This window comes from Squalius cephalus, assembly GCF_949319135.1.
Source record: "Squalius cephalus genome assembly, chromosome: 13".
NCBI lineage: Eukaryota > Metazoa > Chordata > Actinopteri > Cypriniformes > Leuciscidae > Squalius > Squalius cephalus.
In genome coordinates, this window is record NC_137134.1 from 22,689,419 (window position 1) to 22,716,701 (window position 27,283).

General features: G+C 36.7%; 1 protein-coding gene across 1 annotated transcript in view; it reads right to left on the minus strand.

Moving 5' to 3' along the window:
- aox6 (aldehyde oxidase 6) overlaps positions 1-27,283 on the minus strand; it is a 64,522-nt gene that overhangs the window by 8,220 nt on the left and 29,019 nt on the right. The window contains exons 2-17 of the mRNA XM_079891282.1: positions 10,050-10,201; positions 9,724-9,781; positions 9,055-9,151; positions 8,650-8,758; positions 7,892-8,018; positions 7,751-7,812; positions 7,284-7,361; positions 6,564-6,644; positions 6,220-6,364; positions 5,961-6,053; positions 2,967-3,118; positions 2,381-2,474; positions 1,068-1,177; positions 816-1,000; positions 283-445; positions 126-215 (exon numbers count right to left, since the gene is read on the minus strand). Of these exons, the coding sequence (XP_079747408.1) occupies positions 126-215; positions 283-445; positions 816-1,000; positions 1,068-1,177; positions 2,381-2,474; positions 2,967-3,118; positions 5,961-6,053; positions 6,220-6,364; positions 6,564-6,644; positions 7,284-7,361; positions 7,751-7,812; positions 7,892-8,018; positions 8,650-8,758; positions 9,055-9,151; positions 9,724-9,781; positions 10,050-10,201 (1,796 nt within the window). The remainder of the gene's footprint in view (positions 1-125; positions 216-282; positions 446-815; positions 1,001-1,067; positions 1,178-2,380; positions 2,475-2,966; positions 3,119-5,960; positions 6,054-6,219; positions 6,365-6,563; positions 6,645-7,283; positions 7,362-7,750; positions 7,813-7,891; positions 8,019-8,649; positions 8,759-9,054; positions 9,152-9,723; positions 9,782-10,049; positions 10,202-27,283) is intronic.

Sequence of the window (27,283 nt, forward strand, 5' to 3'; positions counted from 1 at the left end):
ACGATGAAAACAAACACGCACCAAAGGATTGTATAGTGTTTCGTAACGATATTTATGACAATAAACAATTAAATAAATATTCATTACCATAAAAAGACACAAATTGGAGGATTGTATAGTGTCACCTGAAACTCTTGGTAGCCAGGCTGAATGTGTTTAGGAAGAGGCTGAAGTGCACTTTGCATCTCTTGAGGTATTTCCATCTGAGTCACATCCTGTAAAAAAACAAAAGGTGTAATAAACTATGTCCATTTGATAACCATCTCCAAAAGTCGTTCATACCTTTTCCTTCAGGTAACGGAGGACGAGCAGGTGGAATTTAAAAAGCAAACTCAAGGTCAGGGATCTGCGGAAATCCACCTTCCCGCCTGGAGCCGACGGCCCAAGTTTGATCTCATCAACCAGCGCGCTGTACGCATCACTTAACGTTGCCTCCTCCCAAGGCCTTGCAAAAAAAACAGTGCAAAGTCCTTTTATGCTTTTTTACATTTTCAGTCTTCTTTAGTTTGTAATGTTGCTGTTTGAGCATGAAAAATGTCTGCAAATTTAATTCACTCCAAACAGAGTTATTCTCTATATCAGTGCGCACCGTTTCTGAACTCCCTTAAACGCCTCGATTGTCGAAACGAAAGAGTGGCAAAGGGACACACAAATCGGATCTCAACAGTTGCGATTCACAATGTGAACAGTCAATAATTTTAGATCGGATTCCAATCGGATACACAAATAATCAGATTTGGACTGACAATGTGAACGTAGCCATCGTCCCATCCAAGAGGAAATGCAGCTCAAAAAGATGTACATTTGTGTCCTACCTTCCTAGAATCTGTTTGCACACGTGGTCAGCGCTGAGGATGGTGGCTCCCACACCACCGTAATAAATACTGATCTCCTTCACTACATTTGAGTTCTCGTTGAACCAAACGCGCATCCCAGCGTTCACCGTAGCTAGCGCGTTCTCCTTACGCGGGGCGTGTCGGAAGGCATGGATGATCTCATTCTGCCAAAAAAAACATGATCCTTTAGCAAACAATGCGCAAAAAGCTAGTCGATGGTTCATTTCTTACCTGTCTTGTAGCTGGAATGAAAACAGACAACAGTATCTCATCTGGCTTCAGAGCCGTCTTGGCAAATCCAAGGAAAAAATCTTTATCGATAGGCACCCTCCTTCGTCCATCTAGTAGAAATTGAGACGCGTGTCAAAATATCCTCCTTGAGGAACATTACTACTTTCAGAATTAATGCAAAATGTGACATTTCTGTGAATCTCATCAATCTCATCTAGAACTGGTTTAAACAAAATAACACGTTTAGACTTTATTTCACTTTAGTCCACATTAGACATTCTACTAACTATAACTTTGCAACTACATGTCAACTAACTCATTATTTTGAGTAACTATAAGTTACTTATAGTCAGTAGAATGTCTGTTGGCGGCAAGCAGGGCAGGGCCAGTCCTCCTCTACCCACTCCGAGTGGGATTCAAAACGGTATCTTTGGCATGGGAGGCGGGCGTACTAACAAGTACGCTAAAGATCACAGTCTCTAGCTAGTAGCTAGTGCCCCTCTTGAGGCCAAGGGAGTGAGGTTTACTCATAAAGCTCTTACTAGCTGGCCTCCGCTACACTCACCCCCCTAAACCTCACTCCCATTCAGGTAACGACACCAAATGTAACCAGTCTTACTCAACCCGCTCTGAGCGGAATTCGAACCGGTGTCTCCAGCATTGGAGACGGGTGTTCTAACAACTACGCTAAAGATCGCAGTATCTAGGGATACTCACTAGTGCCAATCTTGAGGCCAAGGGAGTGAGGTTTACTTGCAAAGCTCTTACTAGCTGACCTCCGCTACACTCACCCCCTAAACCTCACTCCCATCCGGGTCACGGCACCAAATGTAACCAGTTTTACTCAACCCGCTCTGAGCAGGATTCGAACCGGTGTCTCCGGCATGGGAGACGGGCGTTCTAACAACTACGCTAAAGATCGCAGTATCTATCCATGGAGGAGCTCCGGTAGGACAAAAGAACCAGGACTGGACTTTACATTGGTGTTTTGTTTCAGTTTATGCGGCAGTCATCCGTGAAGAGCTGCCATTTTCCTTTCGTTGTGTTGTTTTTGTTTATTTTATTATAAAAGTTATGTTAAACGTTCACTGGTCCGCACCTCCTCCTTCCCTGAGCCTTTAACTTCGTTACAGCGGACCATCAGAATAAAGTGTTAGCAGATATTAGGCAGACAGTCTACTAAGACTCTAATGATTGGTAGTTGACATGTAGTTGCAAAGTTACTTATAGTAAGAAGAATGTCTAAAGTGGACTATTGAAATAAAGTGTTACCTTACACTTTACAACTTTTTAAATTATTAAAGTTGGCCCACCTTTAGAAAGTGCCACTAAAGTGCATCTCCCAGCAGCTAAGACGGGGGTCAGGTCAGAGTTTGGATATGCGCTTGCAATATTGCCGCCCAGTGTCTACATATTTCAACAAACAAAATAATAAATAATATAAACACACACAAAGAAAAATATTTAAAATAGCTCCATTTTGATGGCTTACTTCAACATTCAAACAAGTTGAAGAACTAAAATGATTAAAACTAGAAATGACAAAAAAGACAAAAACATGACAAAATTAATAAAACTTAAACTAAAATAAAAACTGAAAATATAAAAAAGCCATTTCAAAACAGTAATAAATACTTTAATAGTATATCATTAATACTAAAATAACTTGTTGATTCTACCTTAATTTGGCGATTCAGTGCTCAAATATTAAAAATAATAAAGTATTATGCTTTATTTATTATTGTTTTTACCTTAAATATCTTTATGATACCTTTTTTTATTAGTTTAGTAGTTTAAATGAGGCCAGAATGAGGTTTTGGAACAGAGCATAAGAGTCTGAGAAATATTTGTGAGTGTAGCAAGAGTGACGTTGTGCATTCAGGGTCTGTTTACACTTACAGCCACGTTTCGTATCTGCTGTCCGCCCACAAGGTTTATCTGCAGCAGAAGAGCCCGAAACAAGTGTGTGTTCTCCGGCGGGAAACCATTTATACTTCTCTCCAACACACTCTTCAAAACAGACATACTGCACCCTGCTCCAACACACACACCTACAAATACAAAGCATTCATTAATGCTTCCTAAAGGTGAAGTTTTGTTGTTGTCGTTGTTAAAATATATTCTTAAGCCGGTTTATTGCTCATTGACTACCATTAGTATGCCATTCATGGGTTTATCTCCCCCAAAAGTGTAAACACTGAGCCTCCCAGGCATCATAGAAACATTGAGAGCGCTCTGCTCAGATCTGTTAATCTCTTTCCACCTTAACCTAATCTAAAACACAGCTGGTTAGGAAAAAGGTGGATAAGCGAGACATTCGCGTTTGCTCTAGATAGAATGTCACGCAGTGTCCGAAATCGCGTAGGCCTACTGTCTGAGTAGGTACTACATTTGAATTTACTTCACGAATGTTAAAAAAGTACACTCTATATATACAGTAGTATAAATTAAATTTGGCATATTACATTCGCCAGGCCACGTTGTTACCGTTACATGACCTACAGTTGCATCGCTTCACTTTCATTCATAAATTCTCTCCCGTGGCCTCACGGCATAGTAAAGAGTCCATCGAATTTACACTTCAGAATCTCGGCAGAAGAAGTAGGTCATACGGGGACTTTTCGCCTACTGTTTTTTGAATACTATGTATTCAGACATACTATTCTTTTGGTGTACTGTTTTTCGCATACTATATAACAAGGAAGTATTTGATTTTGGACGCAGCTTCCGTCTACTCAATTGCTTACTCATCATGACACATAGCAAAACAGCTAAAAGTATTCCTAATATGTTGGACCTTTTATTCAAAGTAGCTACTTTTACCTGTTGAAACATGCCTTCACAAGCACCTGTATTTGTGAAGTTTCAAGTTGGGGGAGGCGTGACGTGCAAAAGGGGCGTTTTCTAAATAATATGCTTTTTTGTTTGTTTTTAAGTTCGCAAGGTCCCACTAGTGTCGCAGAAACTACATACTTCATGCAGAATATAGAAATTTGACTTTTGCCATTGTTTCATTATAAATAATTTTCGTAATATTTACTCATTGTAGCGACATATCCCCAAGATGGTTTTATCGGGTTGCGCTATTCTTGTGGCAAAATATTTTTTTATATATTTTGTACCCTTGTGGAGTGCTGTTCTTGTTAACTAAAACAGTCCCACTTTATATATTTAAGTGTCTTTAACAACTAAGTACTAACATTTAAATACATTATTTGATACAATGCACTTATTGTCTACGTAGATGTTTTGACATTGTATTTTTATTTAAAAATAACTGCATGTAATTACAGCTGTTATGTAATTACTGTACATCTATAATTACACTGTTGTTGACCTTTCCTTCACACCTTAACCCAACCCTTAAACCTATCCATACCACCAAACCCATCTCGTGGTTACACTTTATTTTAAGGTGACGTAGTTACATTGTACTTACTCAAATAAGTACTTACTATAAAGTTACGATTGGGATTATGGTTTGGTTTAGGTTAATCTCTTGTAATTAAGCATAATTTACTGTTATTACTATAGTAAGTACATGTAATGTGTAACTGCATCACCTGGCTTAAAATGTTACCTTACCCGTATCCCACCTCAATAGCAGCAAAGGTGTTTTGCAATACAATATGAACACAATAAGGACACCTAATATAAAGTGACCACTAAAACTATTACAAATACTTATAAAATAAAATACATTAAATGAAAAACTTAAACTTACAAAACTTAAATGAAAATAATACATATATAATATAAAAAAACAAAAATGTATGTAAAACAGTTATACTTCACAACAAGGTCCCATTAGTTATCATTAGTCAATGCATTAATTAACATTAACTAAAAATGAGCTATACATTTGTTACATTTTTTTGAATTAATCTTTGTTAACGTTAGTTAACTGTTCATGGTTAGTTCATGTTAGCTCAGCTTAATTAAACAATATTAACAGAAAATTAAAGGGTTAGTTCACCCAAAAATGAAAATTCTGTCAGTAATTACTCACCCTCATGTTGTTCCAACCGCGTAAGACCTTCGTTCATCTTCGGAACACAAATTAAGATATTTTTGATGAAATCAGAGCTATGTCTCACTCCTCCATAGGCTGCTATGTGACCGAAACTTGCTGGCCCAGAAAAGTTATTAAAGAGATCGTTAATATAGTCCAAGTGACTCCAGTGGCTCAATCTTAAGTATATCAAGCGACGAGAATACTTTTTGTGCGCAAAAACAAACAAAAATAACGACTTTATTCCACTTTTCATTTCCTTCTCTCTGGGCCTCGTAGTGTTTTTGCGCTGCGCGTCTGTGTTGCACGTCACCACGCATCACACACATGACCGGCGTCGGCCAATAGTGAGCCTACGTGGTGACGTGTACACAGACGCGCTGCGCAAAAAGACTACGCGAACCAACTAGAGGCCCAGAGAGAAGGAAATGAAAAGTGGAATAAAGTCGTTATTTTTGTTTGTTTTTGCGCACAAAAAGTATTCTCGTCGCTTGATATACTTAAGATTGAGCCACTGGAGTCACTTGGACTATATTAACGATCTCTTTAATGACTTTTCTGGGCCAGCAAGTTTCGGTCACATAGCAGCCTATGGAGGAGTGAGACATAGCTCTGATTTCATCAAAAATATCTTAATTTGTGTTCCGGAGATGAACGAAGGTCTTACGCGGTTGGAACAACATGAGGGTGAGTAATTACTGACAGAATTTTCATTTTTGGGTGAACTAACCCTTTAACTAAGATTAATAAATGTGTTTTTCATTGTTAGGTCATGTTAAATTACATAGTTAACTAATGTTAATAAATGAAACCTTAATGTAAAGTGTTACCAATAAAACTAACTGGAATAAGGTTAAGTTGAAGTACTAAATCACACATACCCTCTGATCTCTGGGTAACTTTGAATAGTTCTGGCACTCGTGTAGGTGATATTATTACAGGATGGAAGATACCCTTGAACTTCATGTCCAGACCTGAATAGAATAGAATAGAATAGAATAGAATAGAATAGAATAGAATAGAATAGAATAGAATAGAATAGAATAGGGGAAATGTCATAGTGACCTGATAATGCTGAAATAGCACACAAAAATATATTAAGAGTTTTTTAGGTTTGGCCACGATTTGCCCATATGAAACCTATGTTGGTGTTGCCCATGACAAGAGGGGCTTGTGGGTAATCAGCCTTCAGCTGAAGCAGCTCATCTAGAGATCCAGGGCTGATCCAGGTCATTTTTTCCCCACAAAACTTCTGAATGGTTTGGTCCTTAATCTCTGCCATTCTCTAAACACAAAAATAGACTGTGAATTTATGGCATATATTTTTAGAATGTGTTGTTTAGTTGATAATAGCATTTTAACTTCTGACAGACGAAGCCTAAAATCAAGTGAATAATAAATTAGAGCTGACTGGCGACCTTGTTACAGCTTAGTCATAGTTACATAACCTAATCTAGTGAAGACGAATGAAGTTTTGAACAAACCATGAGTTCAGGGGGAAAGATCAGATCCTGGGTGGGGTCGAAGGGGAGCACGTCCTCTTTATGAAACAGTTCTGGATGACCCTATTAAACACAAAAATAACTATTACATCATTCAATCCACTATGCGCAAGTGATTTTTAATTAGGTTTAAGGTCAAAAAACACTTTAATTTTCTCACTTCTTTTCTCAGCGTGTCTGAAATGGATTGATAAAGGATTTGGTCTCTCTTTACCCCTCCTTTCCGGGAGCATACTCTGTTCTGATTGGCCAGATGGCTCAATTTGTTGTAATTGGTCTACCGGTTATGGTGTCGTAAACTAAACGCAAATTACTATATCTGAATTTCAGCTACAGAGCAACCAAACTCTTCAAGGCCTCGGCTACAGTGTTTGAGCGTGGAGCAAAGCAGATGTTGCTCGCGGGCAGCCAATGAAGACCATAAGCTGGCATTATGCATATTTGTTACATTGTTACGTAGGTATGTTACAAGATTTAATACTAGAATTACTGACGACTTGTTTCGGCAGTTGAGAATCGGCTTTTGTGAGACATTAACTCCATTTATCTGCACTTTGATTCTTAAAACACATGTTTATATGTGCGTGTGTGTGTGTGTTTTACTGCAACTAAAAAGTCAAAGTCCAGCAGCACAATAAAATAGGACAAAAGTGAGTGCAATAAGTTTACTAAATTAACCCTGGTCAAGAGGAAGATACTCACATTCTCTATGGGCTCCACAGATCCATTTCCATTGGCCAAACTGCATGCGGTGCCATTCAACTGACAACAGTTTTCACTCTACAAAAATTACAGAAAAAGTTTCATGTTCGTAAATGCACATGTATGTAATGCAACACACAAATGTCAGTTAAACCTCAAGTGGAAAAAAAAACAACAACAAAAAACAGAAATGACTGTCACATTGTAACATGCAGTTACCAGATTGTGTATCACATTGTCAACCGCAGACCAAGATGTTTAAAAAAAGAAACAAAAATAAAAAAAAAATGGCATCAAAATATGTGGAGTCATAATGGGTCGCTTTGAGATGAATCAAGAATATCAGACACGGATGTGAGGCTACAAATCCATAAAGGGTCTGGAATGTCAAGTAACATGAGTGCCACATGATTCAGCAACTGAAACGAATCAAATAAAGGATGAATCTGGACGCCGGAGCTGTTCACCTCACAGAAGGTTCTGTAGCCATCAACGATTGGGCGGTACCCTGTGCACCTGCATAAATTACCTGCAATAGGAACATTCGTGATTGGTCAAAAGGTTCTTAAGGTTTTAGTAGATTTAAAATCGTGTTTGTGTCACTGTACCAGCGAGACCCTCCGTTACATCTTCCAAAGTTGGCTGTGGGTTGTTTCTCAGTAACGCATACATGGACATCACCATCCCAGGAGTACAGAACCCACACTGAGACCCATGAGCCTTTGCTATACGCTCCTGATGAACAGAACACACATATACTGTCAATGATGTGTTTAAGTGTCCATGTTGACTATATACCCTGTATTTAAATATATATATATATATATATTACATTAATTTGTATTAATTGAAGTAATACATATATTATGTAAACAAAAACTTATGTTAGATATATTTTTGTTTAGATAAATATATGTTATATTTATATTACAAAATTAAATTATGAATACATATATATATATATATATATTTGTTTATTTACTTAATTTAAAATGTTATTACTCTTTATTATACTATTTTAAATATATAACAAAATATATATTTTTTTTTATCATTAAATGCAATATAAATTGCATTTTAATATTGTTTTTTTTTTTTTATTAATAGGTAAGAAAAAAATAGGCATCATGCCACTGACCTAAATGCAAACTAGGATGAAAATCAAGTTATGATCAGATGATATCTCAACTGTCTGTGATTTAATCTCATAATCAGGATTTAGTGTAATCTATATTCAAAAATTATATTTGAACTGGCAGTAATCTAAAATATTAACATGGATTATAATCTGTCTGCATACTAATTTCCTGATCTGGATCTCATAATCTGGATTGGGCAAGTATAGATTATAATGTGAATCCGATACCTGGACCGGGTGTAGTTTGGTTTTGGTGCTTCCGATGCCTTCAACGGTCGTCACTGCCGCTCCATGAAGTTGGCACACAGGAAGCAGGCAAGCATTGACTGACGAATGACTGGCCAGTGAAGAAGAAATATAACTTCTTACATGCATTCGGGAGTGATTTATTATGATATTTGAGTAACAAAAACTAATATATATCGAAAAGCATATAAATACTATCTTACAAAGCATATAAAGGGCTATCTTCCTTGAGAAATCTGACTAAAAACACAGCCTAGAATTTGAGTTTGAATCTTGATTTTCAAGTGTGAAAAGTGGGAGAAAAAGAGGAGTACTATCATGGGTCAGACCCATTGATAAAACAGTGTGATGAAAAGAAAAAAAGTAGAGAGAGAGTGACTGAAATACTTGATGCTCTTGGTCTGAGGGTCGTATCTGGACACCATGACGGTACAGGCTCCACATCCTCCTCCACCACAGCCGTACTTACTGCCTGTTAACCGCACTAAACACACACACACACAGTGCAAAACTAAACAGTTCAAATAAACCAATAATATTCAGAATTGCAGATTAATCTCCTCTAAAAAATATCCACGGTATCACTTCAAAATTAACATCAACAAACCGTATTATGTTACATAAATATGACTTATAAATGATAGATAGATAGATAGATAGATAGATAGATAGATAGATAGATAGATAGATAGATAGATAAGGAAAGTTTGTTATAATAAATAATATTAACATTATAAATTATAATACTAATAACATTAACATATCTTATTAAAAAATATAGAATCATTAAATTATAATACATATACATAGTATAATATACCATATAATTTTATAATATATTATACAAACATATATCAAATAGTTAGCAATGTCAGGAAAGTATAGGTTATTGATATTAGTATTATACATTCACACAATCATACCCAAACTTTTTTTATTAGTTAGAAATGCCAGGAAAGTCTAAATTATTAATAATACGCACAATACAAAATATGAATAACCATTTATAATAATAACATTAATAATATGCACATTTGTTAAAACGTGTAAACATACATTTCTGCCTCAGATAAGACAGCAACATAGTCTCAGGGTCTGGGTTCTTCTCCATTATCTGTCAACAAGAAGCATAAACATATGCAGATTACATTCAATGCATGCAGATTATTATTATTTTAAATATCTTTAAACAGATAATCACAGTCTCTGTTCAAATTAGATTCAATGCCTTTATATGAGCCAAGTATTAATAAGGATTGAACTTGACAACAGGTTCACAACCAAACAAGTCTTAACAACAGCCTTTACAATAAACACATGACCAGAATTTCTGGGTAAACAAAAATGACGTTGATTATATATTATGCATAAGCAATAAGCACCTTTTTCCCGTTGACATAGAAAATCAAGCCATCGTTCCTTTGTTCAGCCATTTCCTCAAAGATCATGCACAAATCAAACAAACTGTAGCAGATCTGCGGACTGTATCTCCAACAGGCTGAATGCAAGAGTAATCGCTCGAGTTTTCTGCAAACTGCCAAGTGTAAACAGAAAAGTAGTAGAAAGGTTAGCAAAGGCGGAGCTTATGAAAGTTATTATCTTTTATGTTAATAAATACAATGAGTGTAAATAATAATTCTCATGTTTAAACTCTTCTTTGTGTATTTTTGTAATTCAGTGCTATTAAGGTGTCCCAGCTATACTTATAACGCTACTGTTACTTTTCTCAGCGCTGACTGTTTGAACCAATAACCGCAGTTTGTGATTACGGAACACGTGTTTTCAAAATCATTTTATAGCTCTGCTTACATTACTGGTTTTGTTTACATATCAGGTAACAATTCGTAAAATTATTGGATTAAAACGATTACATTTTAGTACAAAAATACATCTAATAAGAAAAAACCCGTTTGAGCCAACGAACTCAAAACGCTTCGTTATACGCACTTTTTTACATAGTTTTTACATATTTCTCGGTCCCTGAATTTCTGTTTTAGTTTGGTTTTGCCTTATGTGACCTGGTTTTAAAAGTGTACGAAAGACAAATTGCTGTAGTTGGCCGTTTTTGAATTTTATTTGTGTATATTTACCACCAGATGGCGCCAGAGGCATAAATGTAACTATTTCATCTGAACACGAGATAGCGCCAGACGCCAAGGCGTAATTAACATATCTGACCACAAGGTGTCGATAGAAACAAAAAATAAAAAGCAAGAAAAAATGTATCACCTCCAGAATCATCCATACATTAAACAAAATAGTCTGATACAATGTTTTCACTGTGGATTTTTCCACAAGTAGGCTCCACATTTTTAGTTCATCAGAAATGTTCCTGTTTCAAACTGCGCAAAAACAGTAACACATAGCCTATTCACAGCAGTTTCCCCTCAGGACTATAGACAGAAATGTATTTTCACTGCTAATAAGTCTCTTAGAGCTGAAAATCATGTCAATAAATTGTGTGTGCCCACCATCTGCGTCTTCTGGTGCTGCTGAAATAGAAAAGAAAGAAAAAAAAACACAGAGAAACCCTGCTGCGACCCCCTGTGAAGAGTGATCAGGGAACCCCTACAGAGATTATAGCAAGTTAAAACCCAACACAGTCAGAAATCTCTCCCCACAGGCGTTTTAGGATTAGCTAACACTCTAACGCACATACAAAACATGCACATATGCACTTACAAGCAAGAGACCACACTGAGAAAAACATCAATAAACTTAACCACTTAACACACACAAAGGTGTTGAATGTAAAATTGTAGTAGTCAGACACATGCAGTTTGCAGTTTAAACACTAGAGGACGCTCATGTTAATGTCTCTAAAGAAAGTGAAGATCCACACATATAGACTGTAAAAAAGGTCCACACCCATATCGCCAACTGTCCATAAATCTCACAAAAAACAGCTGTTCTATTTGGCCTTTGTGTTACCTCATATTTATACTCTTGTGAAACAAGAAGTCATGGCTGGACAATTTCATGTTCCTGGTCACCCTGGTGTACAAAAAAAAAAAAAAAGAAGTAAATATGAATGGGAAGATATACTCATCCTCAAATTGTTCCAAACCTGTGTGAATTTCTTTCTTCAGTTGAAGTTAAAGAAGGATGTTTTGAAGAATATGAGTAACCAAACAGATGGATCCCATTGACTTCCATAGTGCCCCATAACTGTTTGGTTACCAACATTCTTCTTCAAAAATATCTTCTTTTGTGTTCAGCAGAAGAAAGAAATTCATACAGGTTTGCAACAACTTGAGTGTGAATAAATGATGACAGAATTTTTATTTCTGTCAGGACCACTATCGTCAAATACGATTGACAATTAGCATGCAGTTTGGATTGGCGGTATGGTTCCGTTCTGGGCAAGAACTCCCTGAGCAGCGATAACCCCCCTTAGGGTAAACAGAACAGAACCAACATGAATGTATTGCAGATATCATTAATTCAAGATTTTAAAGTACAACATAATTCAAGAATGTATTCTGATTCAAGGGGAATCAGAATGCCAAATCCTGACTGACGAGAGGAGCTGGGGATGGAGGAGGGTAATAGCTCCTGAGAAACACGATAGCTGCTGATAATACTGAAGGAGCTTATATATGGATACAGTGATAGGCGTCGTATTCCTATAGGTAGACGTGGATCAGCTGAGAGATAGTGGATGCGAGCTTGACTAGCGTGACCTGCCAGAACTGATGCTACGCTTGATTTTTGGGTGAACTTTCACTTTAAGAGATATTTTACACATTGGAAAGAATGAGTGAGTGTGTCGTTTGTGTTGTATCAGTCCAAATCGGTTAATGAGTAGTTCTGTATTAAGGCATTGACTTCAGCAGGTGAATTTTGAGGGACAGTGGCAAAGGTTAAGCTAGACGCAAGGTTAAACGTTGCAAATCATGGTAATGGAATGTTTACTTTCACTTGCGTCTAGCTTAACCAAGAGTCTTCGATTTCTTGCCATTCATGGCAAATGGCTCTCACTTCAGGAACTTTTACTTGCTCAGACCTTTAGCAGCTACACAACGCCACCTCACTTGAATAGGTCTCTGAATCAGCGCCAAAAGTAGCAATAGTTTTAAGTTAATTATATTTTTCACAAGGTCTGTTTTAATGACACATTACACAGAATCAATTCAGTGTACAGAGTGAAGCAAGCAGATAACAACTAAGCTACGTGTGCTACTAAGTGTCAACTAAGTGTCATAAAGCGTTATGTGTACAAACATCTGATTAGCATCTTTAAAAGAAAAGATTCACATACATTCATTTTATAAACACCACAAAAACATCTGCTGAAAGTCTTTTTAACATTCATCAGGAAACATTTTTGGAAACGTATTGCAGCAGGCCAAAAAGTAATGAGTAGCCAACTACAAGTTTCAGGTAGCTTACTCACCTCTGCTGGTTATGCATGTTAAATGCAATGAGGTTCATAATAGTTTGATTTTGAATCTGCCATCTTTGCTCATGGCAGTATAAAACATTTTGAACCAATCACCTGAGCTGTAAAAGCCATGTGACTGATCATTATGATGCCTCAGGAAATAATGACAACAGTGAATGACTGATGGAATCAGGCACTGGTAAAACATCTACTTTAATACTACAAAATAATTGTGATGTATGCAAAACAATATATTTTGTCAGAATACATGCCTAATTTGAATGTCTGTCTGTGGAGAAAGATGCTAATCATGCTAAAGCTAACCAGCAAAACATTGGCCTACTGGTGTCAGGCTTCCTGGGTGGATGAAGTAGGAGGCGAACACGAAGATGCAGATAGTGATGTGACATTTGAAGCGGGGCGTCGGAGCGTGTGTCGAGAAAAAGTGGGCGTGCCAGATGAAGCCGCGATTCGAGGCTTGTGTTGTTAACGTGAAAATCACGTGACTAATGACAAACGAGGCCTCGGTTTGTGTGGATACGTCATCGGTTCGGTCTGAGTGTCGCTTCCGGATAAAATGCGGTTCGAAACTCGCGCCACCTTGTGGGTGTTGCAGGAGTAGTAGAAGCAGTTGTAGTAGAGTCAGAGAGTTAGATAACTATCATTGTCAGTGTCAGTGTCGTTATTGTGTCATATATGAGGGCTGTATATTATTACATTATCAGGTTAGAATAGTTATAGTATATTATTATTATTATAGTAGGCCTCGCTATATTATAGTCTTGTTATATTAATTAGATAAGATTATTTGGATTGCTCTGGATTTTTGCATCTGGACTGGACTGCTTTTTTATTTGGATTGCCCTTTTGGATTTGTTTGCTTTTTGTGACTCTTCCTTTTTCCTGGTAATGGAGCCAGCAAGAAAGAGGGAATCCTCCCCTGTCTGGGCTCAACAGAAGCATCAGTATCCTCATTTATAGGCTACCAGATGACACTGGCATTTTTACGTTCCCCTGCATCCCCTGTTCCCTGTGAAAGGATCTTTTCCAAGGCTAGAGAGATTTTGTCCAAGAAGAGGAATCGTCTAAACCCCAACACACTTGAAATAATTCTGTTTCTCAATAAAAAATCTATTGTAATCCTTCCTTCCGGACTATTCTGTTGCAGTTTACTTTAATCTGTTATCTATAATCTGCTAAATGAATAAATGTACTTTATTACACTCCCTCTAACATAAGCACTGCATTCAACACAGTGTCACTATTGTTGTTCATACTGTCACTATCCAAACAATTTATGAATAATTAATAAACTGTGTGTGTGACTTTGCACAAGTAAATTCAGACAGAGAAAGATACATATTTTATTTTATACACAGTAATGGACAAATGTCTGATCATGTCTTTTTATTATTGCAAATGAAAGGTTACACTTACAGACATCAACAGTGAGTACAAAATAAATAAATATTTTTATTTATAAAAATATTTTTTATAAAATATACATTTAAATATAATTATACAAATAAATATAAATATTTATTTGTATATTTACATTACAAATAAATATTTTTATTTCTAAAAGTATTTTATAAAATATACATTTTTTATAAAAATATTTTTTTTTTAATAAAATTAGGGAGGGAGGGGGGAGGGAGGGGGGAGGGGGGGCGTGGCTCTGAACACTGGTTCGGAATTAATTAATTGGTCTGCTATTTCTTTGCACAGTAGCTAGGTGTCACTAGTGAGCAATGCTGAATGAAGCTTCGAGTAATGAACCTTTAGCTGAAGCAATGGCCTGCGAGGTCTCAGTGGTTCAGGAAGCCTCATTTTGCCATCACTAGATGCAGAATCCAAGGTTTTAATTCTCAATAATCACAAATACAAAGAACAGGGAGCGAGTGCGCAGAACATAGATAGAACCTAACATAAACATTGACCGACCAGTGAAGACTGAAACACTCAGGGCTTAAATACAGGGGAGAACAGATCAGGGAAACAAGACACAGCTGACAAGACTAACGAGGAACCAGGTGATACAAATGAACTAATGAGGGTAACCATGGAAACCAAGGAGTGGCGGGAAAACAGAACAAAGGAAGACATGTGACCAGTGACAAAAAAACACTCAGACAGAACAGAATTGTGACAACTGGGCCTTGTTCGTGAAACATGACCAGAACAAATGTGAGTGTCATCTATAAATCCTTTTGTGTGCAAGTTGTCCTATTAAACTGAATGCTTAAATGTAGTTTTACAAATTTACACAGACACAAATGTGTTCATGTTTTTTTAATGTGGCCTGAATACTGCAAAAATACATTTCTTAATAATTTTTTTGTCGTTTTATATCTTATGTTTATATTTCGACAATTGTTATAAGATAAAAAACATTAAAATGAGAAATTCACTTAAAAAGCAAAATTGTTTAAGAAGAAAATATTTCACTTAAGTTTACACTTAAATTAAAAAATGTATATATAAATACAACTGAAAAGTAGTTGTATTCTCATATGCATTTTGTCTGTCAAGCAATACAACTTTTTTTATTATTATTGAATTTGTTTTCCAGTAAAAAAATGTATTAATTAAATGTAAAAAAGACAAAACTGAACATTAAGAATTGTATTTGTGGTGAGGCATATTATTTTAATCTTCAGACACTTTGGATAGGATATAGATAGGTTTACATTTCTCTTCAGAGTTAAAATTCATATTTGGTCACTGCCTAGATATGTTTGTAGGTGTATGGTGTTAAATGTGTTCATGTACTGTTCCTCCTCTCTTTGATTTTCTCCATCCCATCCCCCACTTTTATGAAAAGACAGACACATCTGCTTTCCATCACACCTTTACAACCGTGACTCCCTCTCTCTTTTGTTTTGTCTCATACTTCTTTCATCTCTATCCAGTTTCTTCATTCACTATCTTTCTTACCTTTTGCTCTTTGTTCATGATATTTCCTATAATCTCTATCTACTTGACTTGGACATACTTTACAAGTTAACTGTAATTACAGGTCTGGATCGGTTAACTGTGGTTAAGTAAGCTTGTTGTGTGTGTGTGTGTGTGTGTGTGTGTGTGTGTGTGTGTGTGTGTGTGTGTGTGTGTGTGTGTGTGTGTGTGTGTGTGTGTGTGTGTGTGTGTGTGTGTGTGTGTGTGTGTGTGTGTGTGTGTGTGTGTGTGTGTGTGTGTGTGTGTGTGTGTGTGTGTGTGTGTGTGCGCTCAGGACTTGTAATCACAGACCAAAGCAGAGAAGCTGACAGAAACAAACTATTGTTCAGCTAGTCACAGTCTAGCATATGACCTTTGTGAACACCATAACAGTGCATTCTGTCAATATAGATATAGAATTAAAATCTCCAACAGTCTTTTGATATGTAATTTAGTTGAAGAATGTACTCTTCCATCTGCCATTGTTTGGCAAAACAAGTAGATCTTCTCCAAAAATCACGTTTGGTTCATGTTTGGCTAATTGTTGCTTTTTCCGGCCCAGTCAGGACGTCAAACAGTTTGCCGTTCGTTTGGTGCCACTTGTAGTGCATAAACCGCAGACTTTAACTTTAGTTATCTATGCTTTTCAGAAAACATTTTCAGCACATTCACAACCACATGCTTCAGTCCGTTATTATCCGAGATACAGCTGCCTATTAGTCATGATGGAGTGAAACAAAGAAGTTCTGTTTATAGGTTGATCGATTCGTCATGCAGGCGATTTGCTCAGCCGAAACATCCAACAAGAAAACCTAATATATATATATATATATATATATATATATATATATATATATATATATATATATATATATACATATATATATATACACACACAAAAAAAAAAAAAAAATATATATATATATATTTAGTTTATAATAATTTCTATTTTAGTTTGTTATTTTAGTACATCATTAAACTAAATGAAAATGAGAAATGTTTTTGGATTTCAAATGTTTTTGTATTTTCAAAGATGTATTCAATTTCAAATAAAGTTTATTTTATTTCAAGTAACAAATACGTTTTTTTTTTTGTATATAAAAATTATTAAATGTCTTATTGAACACTTTTGGTATAAATGTGCATTCACATTCATGACGTACTTACCGTAATTACGAAATACAACTTGTAAAAAACTTTCACGTCCTTGTAAAACTCGTAGCTTGTAAACTGGGAAATTTCTGAGAGCTCCTACTTGTGACCGCTGTACCACTTAGATTGCTGCAGATTAATTTGGGCATTTATGGTGTTGTCATAGAAACGCATAATTCCCAGTCCAAGGATATAAACAGCTTAGAGTAAAACGCCATGTGTTGTCATCACGAAATTACAGTAATTACAACATGGTCGTGAATGCATCTTAAGATTAGATTAAATTAAATTAGTCATGTGACAAATATGCCTTTTTCTACACTGAAATCGGTAACAGTAAATGCTTTTGTGTGATGCTACATCCACATCAGTAGGTGTCAGTATAAAGCATAAATATTGAACAAAATTGTGCTGCGTCCAAAATCGAATACTTCCCTACTGTCAAATACTTCCCTATTATGCGAAAAACAGTAAGCCAAATGAGTAGTATGTCCAAATACACAGTATTCATAAAACAGTGAGCGAAAAGTCCCTGGATGACCTACTACTTGGAAGGTCACGTGATAATGACAGTATGGCCGATATGTTACGTCCGAATTTCATTCATACTACACACATTCATAAAACATCCTTTTTTAACGGTCTTGAAGTAAATTCAAATTCAAGTGTAGAACGTTTTCAGACAGTACGTGATTTCGAACGCAGCACTAGAGATTACTAATTCTAAACTAAATCACTTCTGCATTTACTAGCTTGGTAATATTAAGTGTTGTTTTCATGAGTAAACTCTATGGTATGCTAACATATGCTAAAATTATGCTAGTTCTCTGTGGTTGTATACGGCATTGCTATGCGTTTAAGCGCATTGCATTGCTACACAGGTTTTAAGGTGTTGTGGGTGGTTGCTAAGAAGTTTAGCTCTATGTAAGTTTTCAGCCATTTTATGGTGCACCAGGCGAACATTGTAAGCATGATTGCTAGTAATTTTATGTCTGTTGCACAAATGGTGCTGACAAGTCAACTCAAAGTTTAATACCTCAGTTTAAGGGCTTGTTCAGATATCTAAACCTAAGTATTAGCAACCACCTAAATGTTCAACTTGGCAAACACCAATTAAAAGATGTAAGCATTGCTAGTCTTTGTCATGCGAAGGGCACCAAACTGAGCTTGTTTACTTCAGTAAGCAAATGAGGGCTCTTGGCCATTGTCAGCAGTGCGGCAAACGGCAGGCTCGGGACTGTCCCGAGGGAACTAACATTTGCAGTAGCCTTTGAATGGTCCTGCAAAGAGTTTTTTCTTTAGCTAATGAAAGAGAGGATCGCTTGGGGGACACTTAGGTTTCATTACTTTCCTGAGAGAGCTTAATGCACTTCAGTGTTGCATAAACGTCCTCAGGGGTGCCTTCTAGGTATAATACGTCACTTTTATCAAGAAAAGGGTTGAATAGTACTTCATGTCCATTTCTAGGTGGAGGGAAGTGTTATGATTTTATGGCTTGCGAAAGGAAACCCATATGTGTTTTAGTGGTTAGGCTGGTGGCTTGATAAGGCTTGTGGGTCACTATTAAAGTGCCTTGTTGTGCTAGAAAATTATTGAATTTTTGTTTGTTAGTGTGTGGAGTTAAGTGGTTTTAAACAGCGCAAATATAGGGCATTGTGTTAGTTTGATTCCCAGGGAAAGCATGAACTGATAAAATGTGTACCTTGAATACAAGGTTTCTTTGGATAAAAACATCTGCCAAATGCTTAACAGTTCTCACACCTTTTAAACGATAAATTTACAGCACACGTAAATAACATGGCTTAATGTCTTTATATATTTTTTAATATCTAATATTTATCGTAATAAAAATATTTTATTTATAAATATAATAAATGTAAATGTATTATGCATATAATAAAAAATATATATTAATATATATTTTAATATCAAATATTAAACATTCAAATGTTTTATTACAATAAAAATGTGAAGTATTGTAATAATTTTTCCCCATTTTGATTATTCATATTCATGCTTCACATAGCCCAGTGTTCATTTTCCCTCTGAAATACAGCACCTTCCGGATGTTAAATGTTAATGTTGCCTTCAATGTTCACGAGTCACGACGCTATATTTGTAAACACATTTGAATCAAACACTATTTCATATTGTTGACCCAATAACCCTCAAAGACACACATACACCTACCTGCGCATGGAAATCATGTTGCTCTCTTTCTTGCATTTATTTAGGTCAGAAGAAAAAAAGCAACCAGAGTATATAAGCTTGTTACGAGTTGCTCTGAAGAACCGTGTACATGTGAAGCCCCAAAGCGTAGCTCTTCTGGGGAACTCAATGTATGTGCTTTCTGGCAGACTCGTTAATCTATAGAGCCGCTCTGTACGGCTCAGAAATAGGTCAAAGCTGAGACTAGGGTTTTATATGAGTATGAGTGTGTAATATGTGTGTGTGAGTGTATTTCACCTGATTCTGACCGCGCTGTGGTTGTCATTACGGACGATAAGAATCACATGGCTTCAACCGACTGTGATTTTATGGATGCATAACTAATTCGTTCTGTTGGTCCAAACACCCCATTCTGTGAGCCGTGCTCTTTTAAAGATTCAGACTGTGAATTATGCATGGTGTGATATTGTATTTCAGTCATGACAACTCTCGGAGTGGATTATTTCAACCAGCATTTATTGGCAAAGGCATGGAATATACATAAGCTTTATTATGGCGGAAGAGATCTGCTACGCTGCTGAGCAAAGAATTTGTTCAGCTTGGTCAAAATAAACTAAAAGGACAGCCTGGTGCAAGAAAATGGGAGAACCCCGGTAGCAGAACTCTACAGGTGGTGCTGGGGAGGAGGAGGGGTAGACAGAAGTTTTCATATTCGTGAGCAGGGCGATCGCAAGCTAGGGTACGAGATATAAGGTTACGTGGATTAGGAAGTACTTCTGATTGGCTGATGCCACGGCATTGGAAGAACCAATCAGCGCTCGGATAATCATAATTATTAGGCACGTTTTCTTCTACAGTTAAATAAGCCAAAAAAGAGATTTAACTCAGACTGAAACGTAAAAAATTATTAAATGCCCACGAGAAGGATGCAATACTGAAAATTCCAGTTAAAGGGATAGTTCACCCAAAAGTGAAAATTAGCCCATGATTTACTCACCCTCAAGTCATCATAGGCTGCGTTCCAGTCCAAAATTGTCATGCCCTTCACTCGCTAACTTCCCTCCGTCTCGTTCACTCGGATGTACGTCATTGATTACGTTGCACGAGTGCCCACTTCTGGCGGAAGCTTTGCAATCGAATCAGCTGTGGAGTTGATTTATTATTTACATTTTTGTCCCCTTTAAGAATTTGTTTAATGCAGCATCTAAATGTATAGGTGTGTTTGGGTTGTTTTAAATAAAAAAAATATATAATTAATATATCATAGAGTTGTCTGTTGTGGTGGTGATTAGACGAGATATGTGGTGACGTTACAATCGTACTGCATTGTGGGACATATGGGTGCCTGAAGTGTACATATGAAGTAGACTCGCTCCCTCTGTCAAAATCAAGGGAGCGAGGGTCTTTCCATATAAACTTCCCTCGTCCACTCCACCAGGTGGAACGCACTTCAAAATGGCGGCAGGGATTCCCCCGAGGGGAAGTGCTTAGGGAAGTTCGCAAGTGCGTGTCTAAAAGTGGACTGGAATGCAGCCCTAGGTGCATATGACATTCATCTTTCAGACGAATACAATCGGAGATATAAAAAAATGTCCTGGCTCTTCCCAGCTTTATAATGGCCGTGACTAGCTGTATATTTTTTAAGTCCATCAAAGTGCATCCATCCATGATTAAAGTGCTCCACACAGTTCCGGTGGGTTAATAAAGTCCTTCTGAAGCGAAGCGATGCGTTTGTGTAAGAAAAATATCCATATTTAAAACTTTATCGCCTAAAATAACTAGTTTCTGGCATACGCAAGTCAACTTACGTCTCTATGTCACTATCTACAATCTTACTTTTTCCCACATTATTACACCAAGTGAAAATTGTAGTTTATATTACTTAAACTAATAACACACCTCTCCTCAAAAAGAGACATGATTTAATGTCTGGTCCATAAGCCATGTATAGGGCAAACTACACACCATATTTTAAAACAGGGTAAGGAGATGAAGTACCCCAAGTATAAGCAACAAGAGAGAGCGAGAGAAAAGTGGATATGATACAGAGTGCACGAAAGAGCACCTTTGATCAGCAGGAAGTCATTTTATAATTGAGATCGTAAGTCTGGAAAATATAGCTGCTGTCTTCTGCGGCGTATGTGTGGTTTAAGTACGCCTGAGAGGCCAGACTGCTGTTGACGCGACAGTGTTTTAAAGATCAAACGCTATAAGCAAACACAGAGCTCGATAGTCCACGATCAAAGCACGCCCCAGTCGACATCGTAAACACACACACACACATGCTTGTGCTCACTGAGATGCTCTGGATCTTGCTGTTGCGATGAAACACTTTAGTGATCAAATATTTGCAAGCGCTTTGATGCATAATTCTATTGTTCAGCCTCTTTGGTCAATTTTACAGGCTCTTCCAACCACACACACGGCTCTGAAGGAATGTTCTGCATTCAATGGAAGTCTTTTATCAGTTTCATTTGTGGCATGCACTTGATTGCGCTAAATAATAATTGTCTTGTCAGACAACAAGGCAAAAAAGTGTGCATGCATTTACAACGAAAGTCTAGGAGGCACTGCATTCTCAAGAAAGAAAGAAAGCAAATTAAAAGTACAAATTTAACACATTTAAATCTTGTTTATACTGCATGTATTTTAACACTTATGTTTCATTGTACATGCATTTCTGTAAATATAGTTTAATATTTTATTTTATTAAAAAATAAAGTTTTTTATAAATGAGATGAGTCAAATTTATTTTCTATGCTAATCGACAGCATGTCAAAGATGAATTGATGATTTGAATGCAAAACATTCCTATTAAGGTAACAGCTCATTTTTGGAAATCAGTGTCACATGCAATTTTTTTCTGTATGGACCTGAAAGGGAACAGTTCATGTTGACTCTCTGAGACTTCAAAAGACAACTTGTTTTGTAGTCATGAATCACCTGATTGGCTGTCGCTTTTAGAGACAAGTTCCTGTAAAAAGGGTCCCAGTTAACCTCAAGGTCAAACCAACTCTCGTTAAACATTATCGTATACATTTGATCCAGGATTAAGTGGTCTCTCCATTTATGATAAAGTGAAAACTATTATATTTGAAGAAAATGTTTTGAAAGCATTCAAACAAGGTGGGGATGGCAGAATAGGAAAAATGTTTTGGTAATGTTATGGAATGTGTCAGAATCAGCAAACGCACTTGAACCTTGAGTCCATAATCTGCTGGTCTCCACCAAGACGTCTGACTTCTGAATGAGGATTATACTGATAAACGTGGTCTCTGAATCAACTTTGTCTCGGTCTTGGGAACAGAACTTAAAAGTTCCAGACAGCGCTGTAAATATTTAACAAATGTTAACCTAAGAACCTTGAGTGTAACCTAACCTTAAGCAAACAAAACTAGGTTTAGCCTTTTTTTATGCAAAGTAAAGTTATTTGCAAAAATTACCTTTGTGTTTAATGTTGTGCGAAAACTTTTAATAGCTTTTATTGTTAACTTTTAGTTAGGCTTGTTTGCTAGAAGTATTTTTTTATATGGATTTACCCAGCTAAAAAAAAAAGAATTTGTTGTGGGAATATTTAACTAACATTCAAATTAAGTTAATTAAACGTTGTTGTTGTGTTGTTGTTGTTGTTTTTTTCTCAATGTGCTCGGAGGGTGTTTACACAACACCGTTTTCAAATAAAAACTGGAAACTTTTTATGCATTTTGGTCGTTCATTTACACAACAAGGGCGTTTTGGGGGGCTGAAAATGCAAACTTTTGAAAACAGGTTTCAAAGTGCAAGTTTTTGAAAATTATACAGTTATTGTCTCCATGTAAACTACAAAAATGTGTGAAAACGGTGACATCATGCGCATGCGTATTACGTGTTCAGTCTATAGTGGTTTTTTTTACAAAGTGACATCGCCAACTACTGGCCTGGCATGAATAATATAGCTTTTTTTTTTGGTCGTTTTCACAAATCCTTGTGAACAGGGATCATTTTGACAACATTGCCATCTGTACGCGAAAAACGCAAAGATTTTTCGTTTTAAGTACATTGTTGTCGCGTAAACGTACGTGGATCTCCAGATTTTTTACATTTTAAAAACGATTTTTTTTTTTCTTGGTTATTAAGCGAACATTCCATTTTATCATTTTTGCAAACATTATGGGAACGTTACTTTTGAATGTTCTTTGTACACAAGCAGCAACATTTAAAACATGTTAGATGATCGTTCATCTAAAACGTTTTAAAAAAAAACGTTCAATGAACGATGTATAAATAATATTTTTGTGCTAATGTTTTGAGAACAATATTGAAGACCAGATCATTTTGAATAAATGTTTTATTAACAATACTGGGTGGGCATTTGGTCATATTTTTAGAAATAAATAAATAAATAAATAAATAAATAAATAAAGCCAGAACGTTCCATGTTAGTTGGATACCTTAATAAAAACGTTAGCTGTTAGCTTGTGGTACAATTCTTAATCGGTATATTGTCTGTAGAAGTTATCCTGTTTCTATGCAAAACATTATTATTATTATTTTTCATGTTAAATGCTGTATAATATATTTTTTATAGGTTTTTTTTTTTTTTTTTTTTTTGCAGCTGTTAGCTTGTGGTGCTATTGATGTATGAGAAGCCTTTGTTGGACATGTGACATATTTGTTTGACCTCATCAAACCCCAGAGATCAGCATATAATTCATTCAATATGGATGTAAATGTCTTTGCCTTACAAGATGTTTGCGTGCACCTCCACCCCCCGATGTAACACTTTGATCCACAGCTCCAGGTGTTCCTGGTGTTTGCAAAGCCAAAGAGGGTGAGCCCTTTGTGGTGAGAGGTGAACACTGAGGTCATCTGCTGAACATTCACAGTCCAGATGAACTGTTTATAGAGATATGGAGGTTTTATCACCAAGGTATTTAAAAGAAATTCAGTCACAGTTTGAATTAGAGAACGAAAAACATGTGCACATGGTACTGTTTTCTAGATTCAGCTGTTTGTTCGTGTTCCAACCAACAATGTTCTTATCCTGGCAAAACTTGATAAGACCGGTGTCCTTCCTTAGCATATGGTGCAATTAATATTTAACATTTTTAACACCATAGTTAGTTTCCAGTTGATCAGTGCTTCACAATACATTTGTTCAGGTAAATTTTTAATTGGTCCACTTGGTTATTAGTTGTTGTTGTTTTTCCGACTTTAGAGACATACAAATATTTTCAAATTATTTACTCGTAGAATATTGAATTTATGCATACAAATTTAAATTCTGACAAGTCTACAGAAGATTTGTAAGTATTTGTATGTCTCTAAAGTACATTGATATTGTTAGTTTCAGTCTATCCAAATGTTCAAAAAATGACCCGGGTTATAACAACAAATTGGTGCCTGTGCATTTCTCTTTTCTTAATCATAATTTGGTTGATTAAAAACAAACATTCACCCTATTAGACTAATGTTTTTGGGGGTTATAGTGTTACAGCTGTATGGATCACATTAGGCTGGTTAAATCTGATGTGTGTAAACTGGTTTTGCTATGAAAATTATGACTTTTCTGAAAATGCCAACAAACCACTATGTGCAGACGTTTCCACAAGGATTAATTGTATGTAAAATTGTCATAATCCATCTAATAAAACAGCTAAGGTCACCTGGTATTAAGATATGTTTTGGTTGGTTGGATCACAAGTGGACGACGCTAAATATAGGTGTAAATGGGGTCTAAAATGTTTTAGCTTGTCCACTTTCGTTTTCAACCATTTCAGAGGTAGTCGAAAACGCATTCGTTTTCTGTTCGAACAGCCACAAAACCCAAAAACCCAAAACGCCAACTGACCTAATTCGTAAACATTATGGGAAGAGCTCTAGCCAGACGCGATTTAAACTTTGTAGGCTGAAGACACAAGTTTTGTTGATGACAAAAAACGTACCAAGCACAATGTTCTCTCACCATTCCTGATTTCTAACATACACTCACCGTGTTCGGTGTGGTCTTGCAGCTGTCAGTGCAGAAACGAAAGCTGATTCTCTACGTGAGTTTTTCCGTTGTCTCCCTGCAGGTTCATTGTAAACAGGTATGTGTCTTCCTCGTCTACTTGTGATCCGATCGACCAAAACCAGGTGACCTTAAAGGTGTAAACAGGGCCTAAAAGTTAAACAGTATCTCATATAATATGATATAATATAGTATTTTAATGATAGAGGTTTTTAAAGAAAAACATCAGGTATGGGAGGTTGAATAGCTTTGATTTGGACTAGTAATTAGAGTTTTACCAATTCTTAAACATAGCTATATTTTGTGAACGTGGTGTGTTTGTTTTCAATTGGTTGATTTACGGCAATTGACTCTGGCCTATTTTAGCAGTTTGTCAATGGTAGAATGATCAGGCGACAGTTACTGAACACATTAGTGTGTCAGAGAAGAGAAACTTGCAGAGTGCTAAAGCGTGAAAAATGTCCTCTTTCAGCCTGAGGCTGTGACACTTGCCAATATTCAGACATTTAATGTGAATGTGTTTCTTTGGTGGTTCCTCTGTGGTGCATTTAAAAAAAAGCTAAAGATGGGACAGTCCTGCTGAAGATTTTATAATTCAGTGTCCAGCTATGCTCATAGACTTAGATGACTTCGCACACATACAAGCTCACAGCAGAATTGGGAGTTCTTGGCACTGGTAGCTGACCGAACTCAGTTGCCTAGCAACCAGGTGGCTCGTTGAATGAGGGATGTCAGGATTGTGCTCTATGTGTGTGTGTGTCTATAAGAGTACACAGCTCGCACTATATTCCCCGAGCATGCTTCACAATCAACGTTTTCAATTTTAACAGAGCCAAGCTAGTACGAGTTGTGTGTGTAAACTTCACTCCCATTCGGGTCACGGCACCAAATGTTACCGGTCCTATTCAACCCGCACCGAGCGGGATTCGAACCGGCGTCTTCAACATGGGAGGCGGGTGCGATATCAAGGACCCTAAAGACCAGCATTCTTGTTTTCTTTGTATATCACGGTTTCGTTCTCTCTACAGCTTAAAGCATCTACTTACATTTCTTGTTTGGCAGAGAGAAGCCCCTCTCGTTTCACGCCCAGTCTTTCAATCGTCTGCTCTCCTCCCCCAGGAGAGAGAAAGATCTGAGTCCCAAATTCATTCTGCTGGGACTTCAGACCAGGAAACTCTTGCGGCTCCCGCCTCCTCAAGCAGCCAAATGATATGCTTGGCTTTTACAACTGCATCAACAGCCTGTCCTGATGTCTGTCATTAAGCGCCATAAATTCTTCATGAACAACAAGAGCAGGACAGTACATGTTTACTGTAGATGTGTCAACTCTGCTTCTAACAGAAGATTTGGTGCTGCAGAAATGTATTTTACGTATTTAACTCAATTCAAACTTTAGGAGACGCCTAAGCATGTTGACGTACTTGGCAGCATTGTTGTGTTTAGCAGCATTAGCATTGCCTGTGATTTAGTCACAAGTCATGGCGTTCACTAAACCAAAGTTAATGCAAAGGGTGTGTTGTGTATCTTTTTGGGAAAATGACAAGCTGTGTTCCCCCTCTAATCTAGTCAGTGCCACCTGAGAAAGACTGCTAATCAGGATATGATGCATTTTGGGTTTCTGTTGTCTCTGATTTTCTCTTTTGAAGACAACAGATGGGATTTATGAAGTAGCTACCATTTTAGAGTACATAATAAAGGGTGAGAATGTCTGTTTTTGTTGAATAATAGATGAATTATGTGTTGCATTCTCAGTGTTGCCTCAAGGGGCGCTGTAGTAAGAATACCATTTTCAACTAAAAACATAAAACTTTTTATGCGTTTTGGTTGTTCGTTTAAACGACAACAGCGTTTTGGGTGCCTGAAAATGCAAGAAAAAAACTTCACCGCTTTAAGCATATTGTTGTCATCTAAACGTACCCATAGTTAAATCATGGCCACGTTGAACTAATTTGTTCTTACATTTTAATTAAGTTAAATCATGTATGCTG